This window comes from Salmo salar, chromosome ssa09 (genome assembly GCF_905237065.1).
Source record: "Salmo salar chromosome ssa09, Ssal_v3.1, whole genome shotgun sequence".
Lineage (NCBI taxonomy): Eukaryota > Metazoa > Chordata > Actinopteri > Salmoniformes > Salmonidae > Salmo > Salmo salar.
In genome coordinates, this window is record NC_059450.1 from 146,554,252 (window position 1) to 146,572,715 (window position 18,464).

An 18,464-nucleotide genomic window follows, 5' to 3' on the forward strand; every position below is an offset into this window, starting at 1 on the left:
GGGCTTAGATCATGTGCTAACAACACGGAGCTTTTTGGACATAAATGATGAGCTTTTTTGAACAAAACTACATTCGTTATGGACCTGTGATTCCTGGAAGTGACATCTGATGAAGAGAATCAAAGGTAATGGATTATTTACATAGTATTTTCGATTTTAGATCTCTCCAACATGGCCGTTAGTCTGTATCGCAAAGCGTATTTTTCTGGGCGCAGTGCTCAGATTATTGCAAAGTGTGATTTCCCAGTAAGGTTATTTTTAAATCTGGCAAGTCGATTGCGTTCAAGAGATGTAAATCTATAATTCTTTAAATGACAATATAATATTTTACCAATGTTTTCTAATATTAATTATTTAATTTGTTGTGCTGACTTGACTGCCGGTTATTGGAGGGAAACGATTCCCTGAACATCAACGCCATAGTAAAACGCTGTTTTTGGATATAAATATGAACTTGATAGAACTAAAAATGCATGTATTGTCTAACATAATGTCCTAGGAGTGTCATCTGATGGAGATTGTCAAAGGTTAGTGCATCATTTTAGCTGGTTTTATGGTTTTGGTGACGCCTGTCTTTGAATTGACAAAACATTACACACAGCTATTGTCAATGTACTCTCCTAACATAATCTAACTTTATGCTTTTGCCGTAAAACCTTTTTGAAATCGGACAACGTGGTTAGATTAAGGAGATGTTTATCTTTCAAAGGGTGTAAGATAGTTGTATGTTTGAAAAATTTGAATTTTTACATTTATTTGGTTTCAAATTTGCCGCTCTTGAAATGCACCTGCTGTTGATAGGGTGCACCACGGGTGGCACGCTAGCGTCCCACATAGCCCCAAGAAGTTAACGAGAGTCTTATCTTTAAAATGGTGTAAAATAGTCATATTTTTGAAAAATTGAAGTAATAGCATATCTAAGGATTTGAATAACGCGCCACAGGATTCAACTGGCTGCTGAGTAGGTGGGACGCAAGCCCATAGAGGTTAAACTCACAGACACCATTCAAACAGTTTTAGAAACTTTAGGGTGTTTTCTATCCAAAGCCAATAATTATATGCATATTCTAGTTACTGGGCAGGAGTAGTAACCAGATTAAATCGGGTACGTTTTTTATCCGGCCGTGTCAATACTGTATAATATTGTATAACAGACATTATATGCTAGCTTGAAAAATGGGTGTGTGATTATTTCTGGCTGGGTACTCTCCTGACATAATCTAATGTTTTGCTTTCGTTGTAAAGCCTTTTTGAAATCGGACAATGTGGTTAGATTAACGAGAGTCTTGTCTTTAAAATGGTGTAAAATAGTCATATGTTTGAGAAATTGAAGTAATAGCATTTTTAAGCTTTTTGAATATCGCGCCACTCGATTCCACTGGCTGTTGACTAGGTGGGACGATTTCGTCCCACATACTCGAGAGAGGTTAAAATGGTGTCATAGGGGCTGTTTCGAAGGGTTCAAAAGGTCAGATCTTTTCAAAACTTCATGTGTGTGATTAGGCAACCCTCATGAACTGTTCTCCCAACAGAAAGTTCTCACACACACACACACACACACACAGCAAGGATGGAGTCACAGTGCGGGGCGTAAATACAGACAGAGCCTGCAACGGCATTACCATAATCTCTAGGCTGTGCCGAGTTCAACGAGATGCCCCGCTTGACCGTAGCTCGCTCAGTCTGAGCGCAGCGATCGTGGAAAAAAAGAAGAGCCAAAATGAAGCCTGGCCCTAAATTTCAGGTGCTTTTGGGTGACAGCGGGAGAACCGTTAGGGTTAGAACCACAATTCGACCTCAGAAACGTTCCTGAGGTCCTCCCAATCTGTACAAGCCTAACCTTGACCATGTGGCATTAACCCTTAACAGTGAAAAGAAGGTGTTTACATCAAGCAGTTTGCAATGACTTTTCTCCCCATAGGAATACATTGCCTGCTCCCCTAAATTCAACCTGAAGCCTATGTGGGTTATGAATGCCTTATGAACCTGTCTTCGATGACAATTCATAAGGCCACAATGAGGTCTACCTGTGTTGATTCTAAGCTTCCTGGAGCAACCGGAAGTGGTTAAATTCACCCTAAAGGTGTTTTGATGTACCAAACCTGCAGTTTGTGAAAATCACTGCATTCAACCCTGTGTAAATCAGTCAATTCTTAGCATAAAGACTTTAAACTCAGGATTCTGTAAAAGCCTACCCCAATGAGGATATGTGATTACTTTTAGCTTCCTGTGCCAACCGGAAGTGCCTTAAATTGGGGTCAAAGGGGCTGTTTCGAAGGGTTAAAAAGTCACATCTTTCCAAAACTTCAAATGTGTGATGAGGCAACCCTCATGAACTGTAAATCAGTCATTTATCCCATCAGATTTCGAAGAAAAACTCACACACACACAAGCAAGGATGGAGTGACACAGTGTGGGACTTAGAGACACACAGAGCCTGCAATAGTTACCTTTATTCAAACTGTCAAAGAACCGTCAGACCTAGAGCTCTGAAACTTTAGAAACCCGTTCTAGAGCTCAAGTCAATAGTGTGTGGTGAGTTATGTGGCTCTAGAAGGTTCTCCGACCGAGAAACAGCCTCGTACATTTGCAATAACTTCAATTCATTTTGACCATTACGAAAATGATGACATTTAGAAAAGTCCCAGAGTCACAAGACTAGGTGCATTGAAACCGCCTCGGCCCATAGAGACGGACCCCAACGTTTCTGTCCGATAGCTCATTCAAGGACCCCGTAGCAACGCCCGGAAAATTTGGATTTTCAGCACCAATTAAGGTTGCTGCTCGGGCTCCAAATTGAGCCGAAACTTGGGTTTCGGGGTCGCCTCAGCTAGGCCTACACATAATGTCAGAACTGGACCCGCAGCTAGAACGTACCTACGTGTTTTATGTTTTTATTATGGTTTAAACAGAAGGCGCTGTGAATTTTGGGCCTGCTCTGAAATATGTGATAGTTGGCTTCTAAACGAGTTTGAAAAAGTGGGTGTGGTGTCAGTTCAGTGTCAGAATGAAATCCAATTGACTGATGGACGGTAACTTGCTGGCTGACTTTTGTCCATTTGCAATATGTTTAAACAGTGATAGACCATCACCAAATTGACATTCTGAAATCAACACCAACGAGCGATGGAGAGGAACCAGAATAACTGCCCGGCCATCCCGAGTTCATCGAGCCAGTCAATTTTGCATTTCTGCAGTATTTTTGAGCATGTCAAATTCGTGATGGTAAATGCCCATTGAAACATATTGCAAATGGACAGCCGTGCGCATGGTGATTGGAATGCGTTACCAGGAGCACATTTTTAAAATGACAAATAGACCATCTAGGTTGATTCATGGCTTAACATAGGGCTATATATCATTTGGGCAGTATAAATGCCATATGTGCATGGTTCACTGACTTTTGGGTTTGGAAACCGACTTCCTATGATCGTACATGGCAAATGGACATAACACCCTGATTTGGCACTTTCAATACTCTCATATTGCATTTGGACATTTCTTATGGCATTTGGCAATGGTTCACTGACTTTTGACTTCCTATAATATCATATTGCAAATGGACAAAACATCCTGATTTGGCACATTCAATACTTTCATATTGCATTTGTACATTTCTTATGGCATTTGGCAATGGTTCACTTACTTTTGACTTCCTATGAAATCATATTGCAAATGGACAAAACATATGCCTTATGCACAATTTAAAAAATGATGACAATAAAATATGACAAAAGTATGTTCATACAGTTCTTATACATGTATAATTGCCCAAAAAAATCTAAAGAATTTCGAAAAACGGTCCAGAAAGCACTTTTTTAAGGGGGTGATAAGTTTTTGAAAGAAAATTTACATTTTCAAAATTGTACTCTTGGGTCTTGACGTGTGTTACATTTGCTGTGTGACACTTGGCATTTGCCATATGGCATTTGCAATCAGTTTTGAATTAAACAACATCCATTTGAGTGGTATTGTACATCGTGTATATGTTTCGTACGGTGCCAATAAGATCCCATTCATTTTTGTCAATTTCAGGGGGGTGTTCCCTTACAGTGAAATGCTTACTTACGAGTCCCTAACCAACAATGCAGTTTAAAAAAAATAATGAAAAAATGAATACGGAAGAATAAGAAATAAAATAACAAGTACTTAAAGAGCAGCAGTAAAATAACAATGGTGAGACTATATACAGAGGGCTACTGGTACTGAGTCAATGTGCGGGGGCACCGGTTAGTTGAGGTAATATGTACATGTGGGTAGAGTTATTAAAGTGACTATGCATAGATGATAACAAGAGAGAGTAGCAGCGGTGTAAAAAAGGGGGGGGCAATGCAAATAGTCTAGGTCGCCATTTGATTAGGTGTTAAGGAGTCTTATGGCTTGGGGGTAGAAGCCTCTTGGACCTAGACTTGGCGCTCCGGTACCGCTTGCCATGAGGTAGCAGAGAGAACAGTCTATGACTAGGGTGGCTGGAGTCTGACAATTTTTAGGGCCTTCCTCTGACACCGACTAGTATAGAGGTCCTGGATGGCAGGGAGCTTGGCCCCAGTGATGTATTGGGCCGTTCGCACTACCCTCTGTAGTGCCTTGCAGTCGGAAGCCGAGCAGTTGCCGTACCAGACAGTGATGCAACCAGTCACAGGATGCTCTCGATGGTACAGCTGTAGACCCTTTTGAGGATCTGAGGACCCATTGCAAATCTTTTCAGTCTCCTGAGGGGGAATAGGTTTTGTCGTGCCCTCTTCACGACTGTCTTGGTGTGTTTGGACCATGTTAGTTTGTTGGTGATGTGGACACCAAGGAACTTGAAGCTCTCAACCTGCTCCACTGCAGCCCTGTCAATGAGAATGGGGGCGTGCTCTGTCCTCTTTTTCCTGTAGTCCACAATCATCTCCTTTGTCTTGATCACGTTGAGGGAGAAGTTGTTGTCCTGGCACCACACAGCCAGGTCTCTGACCTCCTCCCTATAGGCTGTCTCGTCGTTGTCGGTGATCAGGCCTACCACTGTTGTGTCATCGGCAATATTAGATAACAGTGTTGGAGTCGTACCTGGCCGTGCAGTCATGAGTGAACAGTGAGTACAGGAGGGGGCTGAGGGGCCCTGTGTTGAGGATAGCATTCTCACATAGGTGTTCCTTTTGTCCAGGTGGGAAAGGGCAGTGTGGAGTGAAATAGAGATTGCATCATCTGTGGATCTGTTGGAACGGTATGTAAATTGGAGTGGGTCTAGGGTTTCTGGGATAATGGTGTTGATGTGATCCATGACTAGCCTTTCAAAGCACTTCATGGCTACAGGCGTGTGCTACGGGTTGGTAGTCATTTAGGCAGGTTACTTTAGAGTTCTTGGGCACAGGCATTATGGTGGTCTGCTTAAAACATGTTGGTATTACAGACTCGGACAGGGAGAGGTTGAAAATGTCAGTGAAGACACTTGACAGTTGGTCAGAGCAATCTCGCAGTACACGTCCTGGTAATCGGTCTGGCCCTGCGGGCTTGTGAATGTTGACCTATTTAAAGGTCTTACTCACATTGGCTTCGGAGAGCGTGATCACACAGTCTTCCGGTACAGCTGGTGCTCTCATACATGTTTCAGTGTTATTTGCCTCGAAGCGAGCATAGAAGTAGTTTAGCTCGTCTGGTAGGCACGTGTCACTGGGCAGCTCTCGGCTGTGCTTCCCTTTGTCGTCTATAATGGTTTGCAAGCCCTGCCACATCCAACGAGAGCGGGTGTAGTACGATTCGATCTTAGTCCTGTATTGACGCTTTTCCTATTTGATGGCTGTTCGGAGGGCATAGCATGATTTCTTAAAAGCTTCCGGGTTAGAGTCAAGCTCCTTGAAAGCGGCAGCTCTACCCTTTAGCTCAGTGCGGATGTTGCCTGTAATCCATGGCACTGTGGGGACAATGTCATCGATGCACTTATTGATGAAGCCAATGACTGATGTGGTGTACTCCTCAATGCCATTGGAGGAATCCCGGAACTATTCCAGTCTGTGCTAGCAAAACAGTCCTGTAGCTTAGCATCTGCTTCATCTGACCACTTTTTTATTGACCGAGTCACTGGTGCTTCCTGCTTTCATTTTTGATGGAAGCAGGTATCAGGAGGATAGAATTATTGTCAGATTTGCCAAATGGAGGGCGAGGGAGAGCTTTGTATGCGTCTCTGTGTGTGGAGTAAAGGTGGTCCAGAGTTTATTTTATTTTATTTGGTTGCACATTTAACATGCTGATAGAAATTTGGTAAAACTAATTTAAGTTTCCCTGCATTAAAGTCCCCGGCTACTAGGAGTGCCGCCTCTGGGTGAGCATTTTCTTGTTTGCTTATGGTGGAATTCAGCTCATTCAATGCTGTCTTAGTGCCAGCCTCTGACTGTGGTGCCATGTAGACAGCTACGAAAAATACAGATGAAAACTCTCTAGGTAGGTAGTGTGGTCTACAGTTTATCATGAGATACTCAACCTCATGCGAGCAATAGTTCAAGACTTCCTTAGATATTGTGCACCAGCTGTTATTTACAAAAATACATAGTCCGCCGCACCTTGTCTTATCAGACGCCGCTGTTCTATCCTGCCGGTACAGAGTATAACCAGCCAGCTGTATGTTGATAGTGTCGTCATTCAGCTACGACTCCGTGTAGCATAAGATATTAGTTTTGAATGTCCCTTTGGTAGTTTAATCTTGCGCGTAGGCCATCTATTTTATTCTCCAAAGATTGCACGTTTGCTAGCAGAATGGAAGGAAGTGGGGGTTTATTCGATCGCCTACAGTGGCTTGCGAAAGTATTCACCCCCTTGGCATTTTTCCTATTTTGTTGCCTTATAACCTTGAATTAAAATTGATTTTTTGGGGGTTTGTATCATTTTATTTACACAACATCTTCTGGCCACTCTTCCGTAAAGCCCAGCTCTGTGGAGTGTACGGCTTAAAGTGATCCTATGGACAGATACTCCAATCTCCGCTGTGGAGCTTTGCAGCTCCTTCAGGGTTATCTTTGGTCTCTTTGTTGACTCTCTGATTAATGCCCTCCATGCCTGGTCTGTGAGTTTGGTGGGCGGCCTTCTCTTGGCAGGTTTTTGTGGTGCTATATTCCTTCCATTTTTTAATAATGGATTTAATGGTGCTCCGTGGGATGTTCAAAGTTTCAGATATTTTTTTAATAATGGATTTAATGGTGCTCCGTGGGATGTTCAAAGTTTCAGATATTTTTTTTATAACACAACCCTGTTCTGTACTTCTCCACAATTTTGTCCCTGATCTGTTTGGAGAGCTACTTGGTCTTCATGGTGCCGCTTGATTGGTGGTGCCCCTTGCTTAGTGGTGTTGCAGACTCTGGGGCCTTTCAGGACAGGTGTATATATACTGAGATCATGTGACAGATCATGTGACACTTAGATTGCACACAGGTGGACTAATTATGTGACTCTGAAGGTAATTGGTTGCACCAGATCTTATTTAGTGGCTTCATAGCAAAGGGGGTGAATACATATGCATGCACCACTTTTCAGTTTTGAATTTATTGAAAAAGTATTTTATTTTATTTTACTTTACCAATTTGGACTATTTTGTTTATGTCCAGTACATGAAATCCAAATAAAAATAAATTTCAATTACAGGTTGTAATGCAACAAAATAAGAAAAAAGCCAAGGGGATGACTACTTTTGCAAGGCACTGTACGAATTCTCAGAAGGTAGCCCCCTTTTTCTCCGCCTTCTCTTCACACAAATCACAGGGATCTGGGCCTGTTCCCGAGAAAGCAGTATATCGTTCACGTCAGGCACGTCAGACTCGTTAAAGGAAAAAAAGGATTCTGCCAGTCCGTGGTGCGTAATCGCAGTTATTTTTGGTCATAAGAAACGGTAGAGGCAACATTATTTACAAAATAAGCAAAAAAATAAGTTACAAAAAACGCAAATAAACGAACAAACAAACACAATCGGTTGGTAAAACGTCTGCCTTCTTCTCCGGTGTCATTATTACCTCATGTATGTTTTCATGGAAAACAAGGACATTTCTAAGTGACCCCAAACTTTTGAACGGTAGTGTGTGTGTGTGTATGTATGTATGTATGTATGTATGTATGTATGTATGTATGTATGTATGTATGTATGTATGTATGTATATATACACACAATTTTCTAAGAGTATTATTATATTACTGATTGATTAACTGTGACTTTTCAGATCACCCAGCAGTGCTATTTGCAGAGTTAGCTACAGGTAAATGTTGCAATTCTTCAGCCATTCCTGGACCTGTAACCAAAAACAAGCTACATATGGACACTACCAAAACAAATGATCTAATGAGTATCTCTTCGCAGCAGAATCTGCAGAGCTGGGATAGTTGTGTCCCCCATGTACAGAACATAACATTCTACTGTTTGCAAGAATTTTGTATAATAATAAAAAATGTAAAAACTGTACGTTTTGAATCCGGCTTCATTTTGTGTATCAGCTCATAAACCATGTGCCATGGAATCGGTACATTGAAAATCTCTTCCCAAGTGTTTTGCAATCTGTATGGCATAGCTGTACATTTTTTGTTCCTTAAATTAAACTGGTATACTTTTTTATTTATCACAATTTTCTTTAACCAATCTTGGTCTTTAATGCAGGTCCGACAGACAAGTTCCTTACTTTCTCCCCCTTCCACTTAATGCTGCAATTAGTTGGTTGTAATTTTAGATAGAGCAGACATTTACATATATTTTTGTTAGCTGCATGTGTGACAACTCAACCAGTACTATTTATGATATAACTTACAAAGATTATACCGTTTCCCCCCCCACACCCAAAAATAATGTTTTTTAATAAATTAGTGTATTTGAGTTTAACCGTAATATTTGTGCATTACTTTCTGGTGGATTAAACTGATATTGCAACTAACTTTCAACTTTCTTGTTTATCTTTCACTATCTTCTAATACGGCTAAAAGATGCATTATGGGCCTCATGGTTGTGCTGTGGTTGTTTCCTGGTAGTGGTTCTTACCCTGTGGTTCTCTGACCACCTGCCTGGCGCTGTTTGTGAGCACCCCGTCAGTCCACTCCCTCGTGTCCATGTCTATGTGACCCAGCAGCTGCTGGCGGGGCATGGCTTTAGGGTTCACTGTATACTGCTTCACCTAAACACAACATGACAGCATTCAGGACAGGCAGGGACAAAGTCAGTGGTCAGTGGTTTCATCTCAAATGACATTATTTTGTTGTATTTTACCCACTTTTTCTCCACAATTTAGATCTTGTCTCATCACTGCAACTCCCCAACGGGCTCGGGAGGCGAAGTTCCAGTCATGCATCCCCCGAAACATGACCAACCAAACCACACTTCTTAACACCCACCCGCTTAACCCGGAAGCCAGCCGCACCAATGTGTCAGAGGAAACACTGTTCAACTGACGAGCGTCGTCAGCCTGCAGGTGCCCGGCCTGCCACAAGGAGTCGCTAGAGCGCGATGAGCCACGTAAAGCCCAAACCCTCCCTTACCAAACCCTCCCAAACCCTCCCTTAACCCAACTGTGCGCTGCCCTATGGGGCTCCCGATCACAGCCGGTTGTGATACAGTGCCTTAGACCGCTGCGCCACTCTTGAGGCCACTCAAATTACATTCTATTAGTAGTTGGAATGTTACATGAATAAAACATGAATATGATTATGATTAATGATAACTAGGGCGCAGAGCCGTGGGAGTGTAACGCAGACAGAATAACAATAAAAGGATTGTGATTATCATGATTAATCAGGTGTGTACTCACCACCCTGCCTGTCCTGCCCAAGGCGGCACGCAGCATCCTCCACAGAGTAGATTTACCTGCCCCGCTGGGACCTACGATCACCACTCCCATACGCTGTCTCAACTGCTCACACAGCTCCAGAGCTTTCTTCATCTACAGAGAAAAACTACTTTATCCATCCATCCAACCCTCTATCCATCCATCCATCCCTCCAACCTCCATCCCTCCATCCCTCCATCCAACCCTCTATCCCTCCATCCAGCCAACCCTCCATCCATCCATCCATCCCTCCAACCTCCATCCCTCCATCCCTCCATCCAACCCTCTATCCCTCCATCCAGCCAACCCTCCATCCATCCAACCCTACATCCATCTAACCCTCCATCTTTCCAACCCTCCATCTTTCCAACCCTCCATCTTTCCAACCCTCCATCTTTCCAACCCTCTAACCCTCCATCCAACCCTCCCTCCCTCTTTCTTCTATCCTCTTGACTAAACAGCTCATACAACTCCAGACCAGAGCTTTCATTATGTATGTGTGCCCCACAAACACACGGTCACAAACACACACACGGCTACAGTCACCCACCTGGCTGGGTATGAGTTGGAGGTGTGCCTCCTCGTAGACAGCCTGCAGTGCGTGGCTGAGGGTCAGGTCCTCCACGTCAGTAAAACCCACCCCAGGGAACACATCTTGGACCAAGGCATCAAACCTGCTGCTGTCTGCAAATGTCAGCTTGGACATGGTGTTCAACCTCAGTGCCTGCACCACCAGAACACTCTCCTTGACTGGGGAACACCGAGATAGAGAGGGGGAGACACAGAGATAAAGAGGAGGGAGGGGGGCACCGAGAGAGAGGGAGGGGGACAGAGATGGACTTTAATGAAGACAACTTCTCCATCCTGGAGGGGGAAATCAATCCTTTCCAGGCCCAGGAACATGTACTAGTCTGTGGCGACCTAAATGCCAGAACCGGACAAGAACCCGACACCCTCTGCACACATGGAGACAAACACGTACCTGGAGGTGACAGTATTCCCTCCCCCATATGCCCCCCTAGACACAACTACGACAACATAACCAACAAAAACGGTTCACAACTCCTGCAGCTCTGTCCCACGCTGGGTATGTACATAGTCAATGGTAGGCTTCGAAGGGACTCCTATGGTAGGTACACCTATAGCTCATCTCTTGGCAGTAGTACGGTAGAATACTTTATCACTGACCTCAACCCAGAGTCTCTCAGAGCGTTCACAGTCAGCCCACGGACATCCCTATCAGATCACAGCAAAATCACAGTCTACCTGAACAGAGCAATACTCAATCATGAGGCATCAAAGCCAAAGGAACTGAGTAATATTAAGAAATGCTATAGATGGAAGGAATGTAGTGTAGAAACCTACCAAAAAACAATTAGGTAACAACAAATTCAATCCCTTTTAGACAACTTCCTGGACAAAATGTTCCACTGTAATAGTGAAGGTGTAAACCTGGCAGTAGAAAGTCTAAACAGTATATTTGACCTCTCAGCTTCCCTATCAAATAAAAAAAATGAAACAGAAAACCAAGGAAAATGAACAACAATGACAAATGGTTTGATGAAAAGTGCAAAACCAAAGATATAAATTGAGAAACCTATCAAACCAAAAACACAGAGACCCAGAAAACCTGAGTCTACGCCTTCACTATGGTGAATCACTAAAACAATACAGACATACACTACGGATAAAGAAGGAACAGCACGTCAGAAATCAGCTCAATGTAATTGAAGAATCCATAGAATCTAACCACTTCTGGGAACAATGGAACACACTTTACAAACAACACGAAGAATTATCTATCCAAAATTGAGATCTTTTTGGCTCTATAACAAAGAACAAACAGCAAAAACATATACATGATTAAATAGAAATCTTAGAATCAACTATTAAAGACTACCAGAACCCACTGGATTCTCCAACTACATTGAATGAACTACAGGATAAAATACAAACCCTCCAACATAAAAAGGCCTGTGGGGCTGATGGTATCATCAATGAAATTATAAAATATACAGACAACACATTCCATTTGGCTATACTTCAACATCATCCTCAGCTCTGGCATCTTCCCCAATATTACCACTACGGAGAAATATACCAGCTAATTATCAAAATCCAGAAAAGAGTCGTTAAATTCCCCAACCACCTAAAAGGAAGCGATTCCCAAACCTTCCATAACAAAGTCCTCCCCTACAGAGAGATAAACCTGGAGAAGAGTCCCCTAAGCAAGCTGGTTCTGGGGCTCTGTTCACAAACACAAACACACCCCACAGAGCCCCAGGACAGCAACACAATTAGACCCAACCAAATCATGAGAAAACAAAAAAAGATAATTACTTGACACATTGGAAAGAATTAACAAAAAAACTGATAATGCTATTTGGCCCTAAACAGAGAGTACACAGTGGCAGAATACCTGACCACTGTGACTGACTGAAACTTAAGGAAAGCTTTGACTCCGTACAGACTCAGTGAGCATAGCCTTGCCATTGAGAGGCAGCCGTAGGCAGACCTGGCTCTCAAGAGAAGACAGGCCATGTGCACACTGCCCACAAAATGATGGAAACTGAGCTGCACTTCCTAACCTCCTGCCAAATGTATGACCATATTAGAGACGCATATTTCCATCAGATTACACAGATCCACAAAGAATTCGAAAACAAACCCGATTTTGATAAACCCCCATATCTACTGGGTGAAATACCACAGTGTGACATCACTGCAGCAAGATGTGTGACCTGTTGTCACAAGAAAAGGTCAACCAGTGAAGAACAAACACCATTGTAAAAACAACCCATATTTATGCTTATTTATTTTCCCTTTTGTACTTTAACAATTTGTACATTGTTACAACACTGTATATAGACACAATATGACATTTGAAATGTCTTTATTATTTCGGAACGTCTGTGAGTGTAATGTTTACTGTTGATTTTTAATGTTCATTTCACTTTTGTATATTATCTACTTCACTTGCTTTGGCAATGTTAACATATGTTTCCCATGCCAATAAAGCCCCTTGAATTTAATTTAATTGACAGACAGGGAGGGGGAACACAGAGATAGAGGGGGGGGCAGAGAGGGGATATAGGGAAGAGAGGAGTTCATTTGTATAAAAATGTACTTGTTTCTCTGTTATTCTGCTACGCTGTGTTGCTACTAGCTACACATGTGCTAATTACGACCCGTGTCATGATTTAGAGTTCATCAATACTTTTGTTCTCCTCTCTAAAGCTGCTGGCACTAGAGGCTGGTTTTTCACTGGAACATTTGGCCTGACAATAGAGGGAGCAAACAGAGAAAGCCCCAGGGACAAATGTACTGTCTGACAAATAGAGTAAACGAGAGTGAGAGTGGGAGTGAGAATGAGAATGAGAGAGAGAGAGAGAGAGAGAAAGAGAAAGATAAAAGAGAAAGGCGGAGAGGGAGACAGAGCGATCAACCAGGGATCAGAAAGATATGGACAACCAGGCATCAGGGGGAGGCAGGGAAAGGTCAAAGAGAGGGGCAAAGAGAGAGGAAGAGGCAAAGAGGGAAGAGGGGAGAGAGGGATAGGGATGAAAACAACTCAGCTAAGATCAGTATTTGAGAAAAAGGACAAAAGGACAGAGAGAGGAGAGAGAGCCCAAAGGCTGAGACACAGGACCGTTTTTAGGGGTTATTCGGCTATAAATAAAATAAAAGAATAGGGAGTTTTTTGGGGGGTGGGGAGTAAGTGTCAGTTTAGGGGTCTTACTCTTGTTCTTGGCCTCACTCCTCCTCTGCTGCTGCAGCAGTCTGCCACAGCCTCTCAGCACCGTCTTCAGAGCCCTCAGACCCCAGTCATAGTGTTGCTGGGGGGTCAACAGCTCCCTACACAGTACATACAGAAATACATACACACCCAGTCACAAAACATAGCCCTACAAACAGATACAGAGACCTATTAACAGGATAGTGACAGATTTTAGCAATCAAGCCCTTTTTCTAGTCAAATGAACTCATGGATACCATCTGTATGTCTCTGCATGCGGTTTGAAGAAAGTTGACTGCACACAGAGACATAAAAATATTATCCAGGAGTTTAGCTGTCTCTGGTGTCATGACTGTCCTGATCAGGTCAGGTTACAGGAGACCACAACCCTACAGATTATCTCTCACCCCCAACAGAGGAGGAGAGATCTAGGGGTCTGAAGATGTGGGGGTTTTATGACCCCTCACGCCCATGATAAATCTTAGGCCACAGACAAAATTCCTTTGTCCTCTCACTATGGAGAACCAGCCTCAGAACATTAAACACGCAATAAAGGGACTTTGGAACAATGGTTTCCGTCAGCCACAATGGTGGTCATGACGGTACATGGAATATGAAAAAGTATGTAATTTTTGTTTTGTTATTAAAGGTTAATAGATGATGTTATTACGAAAACATTGTAACTTTCAGAGTTTTCCCAGTATATGCCTGATGTTTATACATTGTACGTTGTGTGGAAAATGTCCAAATCAAAGAGAATGTTTTGGTAAAGATGAAATGTGAAGTTAGTTGTCTAAAATTGGATTTGAGTCAAATCTAGACCTTGCCTCTTAACGTGGTACGCCCAGAGAATTGCCCTAAAGGCGGTTACGCCCACTTCTGACTCGAGGGTATAAGACATGGGAGTTAAGAATGAACAGATAGACTAAGTGACCCAACCTGCAGCCGAGGTCTAAAAGGTCAACGAACCCTAAAACGCAACACAAGGAAGAAGACAAAGAAATATTTTTCTACCCATGCTATGGATGAGTAGCCGTGTCTAAGCGGGTGAACTCGAGCCGGAACACCTGTCCTACACTCCCCATCGAATCGTGGTATCTACGCTGATTCATTCCTACGCTGTGAGCTCTGAGCTACAGAGCTGTCTGTCCTCAGAAGACCCCTATCAGAGCAAGGGCGAGGAATCAGACCATTAAGCCAAAAGTACACTGACATCGTGAGGACAACCAGAGAGTTGCGCCGGAGAAGTGCGTCATTGAGAAGCCTAAACGAGCCACGCGGAGCTTCCCATCTGAGACCTCCAACATGTAATTACATCATTATATTCTGACCCATAAGAGCGGCAGTTCGGGGCAAGGCTAGGGTTAAAATAAGCATAGCTGACGAATGCACCCAAATGTATATTTCTCTCGTGTACTTTCTCTCTCTCTTTTAAATCCCCATTTCGGGTAACACGCGCCATAGTGTGTTGGCCCGTTATACTAAGTTCTAATCAATAGCCTAGACTGTGTTTTGTGTATGTGTATCTTTTATCATCATTTTAGCTTTCTAGTAAATAAATAATCAACTAAGATTGGTGTGGTACGAACTCATTGGTGGGACCCGGGTCCGTGCAGATTCCCGGATTATGCGACATTCAGAATGAGACTGTAGAGGAAATTGATTAATTAGTGACTGTTGTAAAATCGATATTCTGATATTCTTTGAGTTAATTTGGGAAATAGAAACTCAATAAAACAAATTTTCCCATGGTGCCCCAGGTTAATGAGTTAATAATTGCTTGATTCATTTAATAACGCAATTAGAAACCTACCTATCTTTCCGATTTGGTCCTGCCGTACATACCTACACGTACGCTACGGTCACAAGACGCAGGCCTCCTAATTGTCCCTAGAATTTCTAAGCAAACGGCTGGAGGCAGGGCTTTCTCCTATAGAGCTCCATTTTTATGGAATGGTCTGCCTACCCATGTGAGAGACGCAGACTCAGTCTCAACCTTTAAGTCTTTACTGAAGACTTATCTCTTCAGTAGGTCCTATGATTAAGTATAGTCTGGCCCAGGGGTGTGAAGGTGAACGGAAAGGCTGGAGCAACGAACCGCCCTTGCTGTCTCTGCCTTGCCGATTCCCCTCTCTCCACTGGGATTCTCTGCCTCTAACCCTATTACAGGGGCTGAGTCACTGGCTTACTGGTGTTCTTCCATGCCGTCCATGGGAGGGGTGCGTCACTTGAGTGGGTTGAGTCACTGACGTGGTCTTCCTGTCTGGGTTGGCGCCCCCCCCTTGGGTTGTGCCTTGGCGGAGATCTTTGTGGGCTATACTCGGCCTTGTCTTAGGACGGTAAGTTGGTGGTTGGAGACATCCCTCTAGTGGTGTGGGGGCTGTGCTTTGGCAAAGTGGGTGGGGTTATATCCTGCCTGTTTGGCCCTGTCCGGGGGTATCATCGGATGGGGCCACAGTGTCTCCTGATCCCTCCTGTCTCAGCCTCCAGTATTTATGCTGCAGTAGTTTATATGTCGGGGGGCTAGGGTCAGTCTGTTACATCTGGAGTATTTCTCTTGTCTTATCCGGTGTCCTGTGTGAATTTAAATATGCTCTCTCTAATTCTCTCTTTCTTTCTTTCCCTCAGGACTACCTGGCATGATGACTCCTTGCTGTCCCCAGTCCACCTGGCCGTGCTGCTGCTCCAGTTTCAACTGTTCTGCCTGCGGCTATGGAACCCTGACCTGTCCACCGGACGTGCTTGTTGCACCCTCGACAACTACTATGATTATTATTATTTGACCACGCTGGTCATTTATGAACATTTTAACATCTTGACCATGTTCTGTTATAATATCCACCCGGCACAGCCAGAAGAGGACTGGCAACCCCTCATAGCCTGGTTCCTCTCTAGGTTTCTTCCTAGGTTTTGGCCTTTCTAGGGAGTTTTTCCTAGGGAGTTTTTCCTAGCCACCGTGCTTCTTTCACATGCATTGCTTGCTGTTTGGGGTTTTAGGCTGGGTTTCTGTACAGCACTTTGAGATATCAGCTGATGTACGAAGGGCTATATAAATAAATTTGATTTGATTTGATTTAATCATTTGTTGAGCAACAGTCGTCACATTAACTAATACAACGTCACGACACTGGGGAAGTGGAAAAGGGGATTAGTTGCCAAAAAGTTGCACTATCACTTTGGAATAGACACAAAGACACACCTGGCGAGGTTGAAGATGGCGACCAGCTTGCGTCCCAGTATCTCTCCGTCTTTGAAGCCCTCTGAGTAGAGGATGACCTCAGCGATGAGCTCGTTGTCTGGTCGGGACATGGCCACGGGCCTGAACAGCTGCTTCAGGTTGTCAGGCAGCTTCTGTCTCCCTCCATAACCCTTCCCAGCTGGATTCAACGTTATAAACACCCCCGAGTTAGGGTCCAACTCCACCTGACAGACAGACACAGAGACAGAGAGAAAAGGCAGCAAGAGTTTAAAATACCAGTGTGCAATATACCATACAAGTATCTGTGTGCAAGAATGCCTAAGTGACTGTGTGACTGTGTGTGGTCACCTCCTTGCCCAGCAGCTCACAGCTGGTCCTGTGGTTCTTCAGTGAGTTCTGGATGGCCTGTATCTGCATGGACACTGCAGACAGCACAGCCTCCTCCAGGCGGTTGAACTCATCAAAGCAGCCCCACGCTCCACACTTCACCAGGCCCACAAAGATACGCCCCATAGACTTCACATCTATACCCTGCAACACACCATTCATTCATTCATTTACTTGATTTATCCATCTATCCTTTATTCATTTACTTTATTTATTCATCATTTATTTATTTAATCCATCCTTTCTTGAAATTAGCTAATTTCTTTTCCAAAAAATACAATTCACTTTGTTACATTTCTGAGTTTTACTAATGTGTCTGTTCGTGCATGCGTGTGTGTGCATTCGTCACATGTGTGACTGCGTGTGTGTTTACCTCATCACAGTTGAAGACCAGTACTTGTCTTCCGAACAGGCCCCCCAGGGCTTTGACTGACTCAGTCTTGCCGGTGCCGGCAGGACCGTAGGGGTTTCCCCCCAAACCCATCATCATGGCCTGGGTCAGGGTCAGATAACACTTATCAGTCAGGGGGGTGTGGACCAGCTTAGACGCATTACCCTGGGAGACATAGAGAGAGGAGGGGATGGAGAGAGTGACAGGGAAAGAGAGAGAGAGAGAGAGGGGATGACAGTGTGTGAGGCAGACTCTGCAGAGAGACTGCAGAACACACAGTGTAGCAGGGCTAATGGAGTCATTCAGAGGTGTCCTCATCTCTGGGTGAACGTCTCCCTCTAACGGTGCAGTGCTGTAGTTTAACTGTTGCCTTGTACTGAAGTGTGTAGAATCTCATTTAGACGTGTACAGGTGTGTGTAGATGAGGTGGTCAGAAGTAAAGTACCAGTCAAAAGTTTGGACACACCTACTCATTCAAGGGTTTTTCTTTATTTTTACTATATTCTACATTTGAGATTCTTTAACCTGTCAAGGTATAGGGGGCAGTATTTTTGATTTCGGATGAAAAGCGTGCCCAGAGTAAACGGCCTAATACTCGGGCCCAGAGTCAAATATTTGCATAGTATTAGTAGATTTGGATAGAAAACACTCTGAAGTTTCTAAAACTGTTTGAATGATGTCTGTGAGTATAACATAACTCATATAGCAGGCAAAAACCTGAGAAAAATCCAACCCGGAAGTGTGGAAATCTGAGAATTGTAGTTCTTCTTTTGAATCCCTATCGAAACTACAGTGTCTGTGGGGTCACGTTGCACTTCCTAAGGCTTCCCTTGGCTGTCAACAGCCTTTACAAACTTGTTTCCTCCTTCTCCTGTTACTGGGCAGAGAATAGGAGCTCAGTCAATGAGTGGACTGCCTATGGACAAAGGACTTGGTGATGCGCGAGCCCGACAGCGCGCCCCTCCTTTTTCTTCTTGAATG

At 43.6% G+C, this 18,464-nt stretch overlaps 1 protein-coding gene across 1 annotated transcript in view; it reads right to left on the reverse strand.

Moving 5' to 3' along the window:
* dync2h1 (dynein cytoplasmic 2 heavy chain 1) overlaps window positions 1-18,464 on the reverse strand; it is a 320,231-nt gene that overhangs the window by 248,178 nt on the left and 53,589 nt on the right. Inside the window, 7 exon segments of the mRNA XM_045724777.1 lie at window positions 8,990-9,122; window positions 9,753-9,884; window positions 10,321-10,520; window positions 13,510-13,625; window positions 16,706-16,929; window positions 17,054-17,236; window positions 17,466-17,648. Coding sequence (XP_045580733.1) covers window positions 8,990-9,122; window positions 9,753-9,884; window positions 10,321-10,520; window positions 13,510-13,625; window positions 16,706-16,929; window positions 17,054-17,236; window positions 17,466-17,648 — 1,171 coding nt within the window.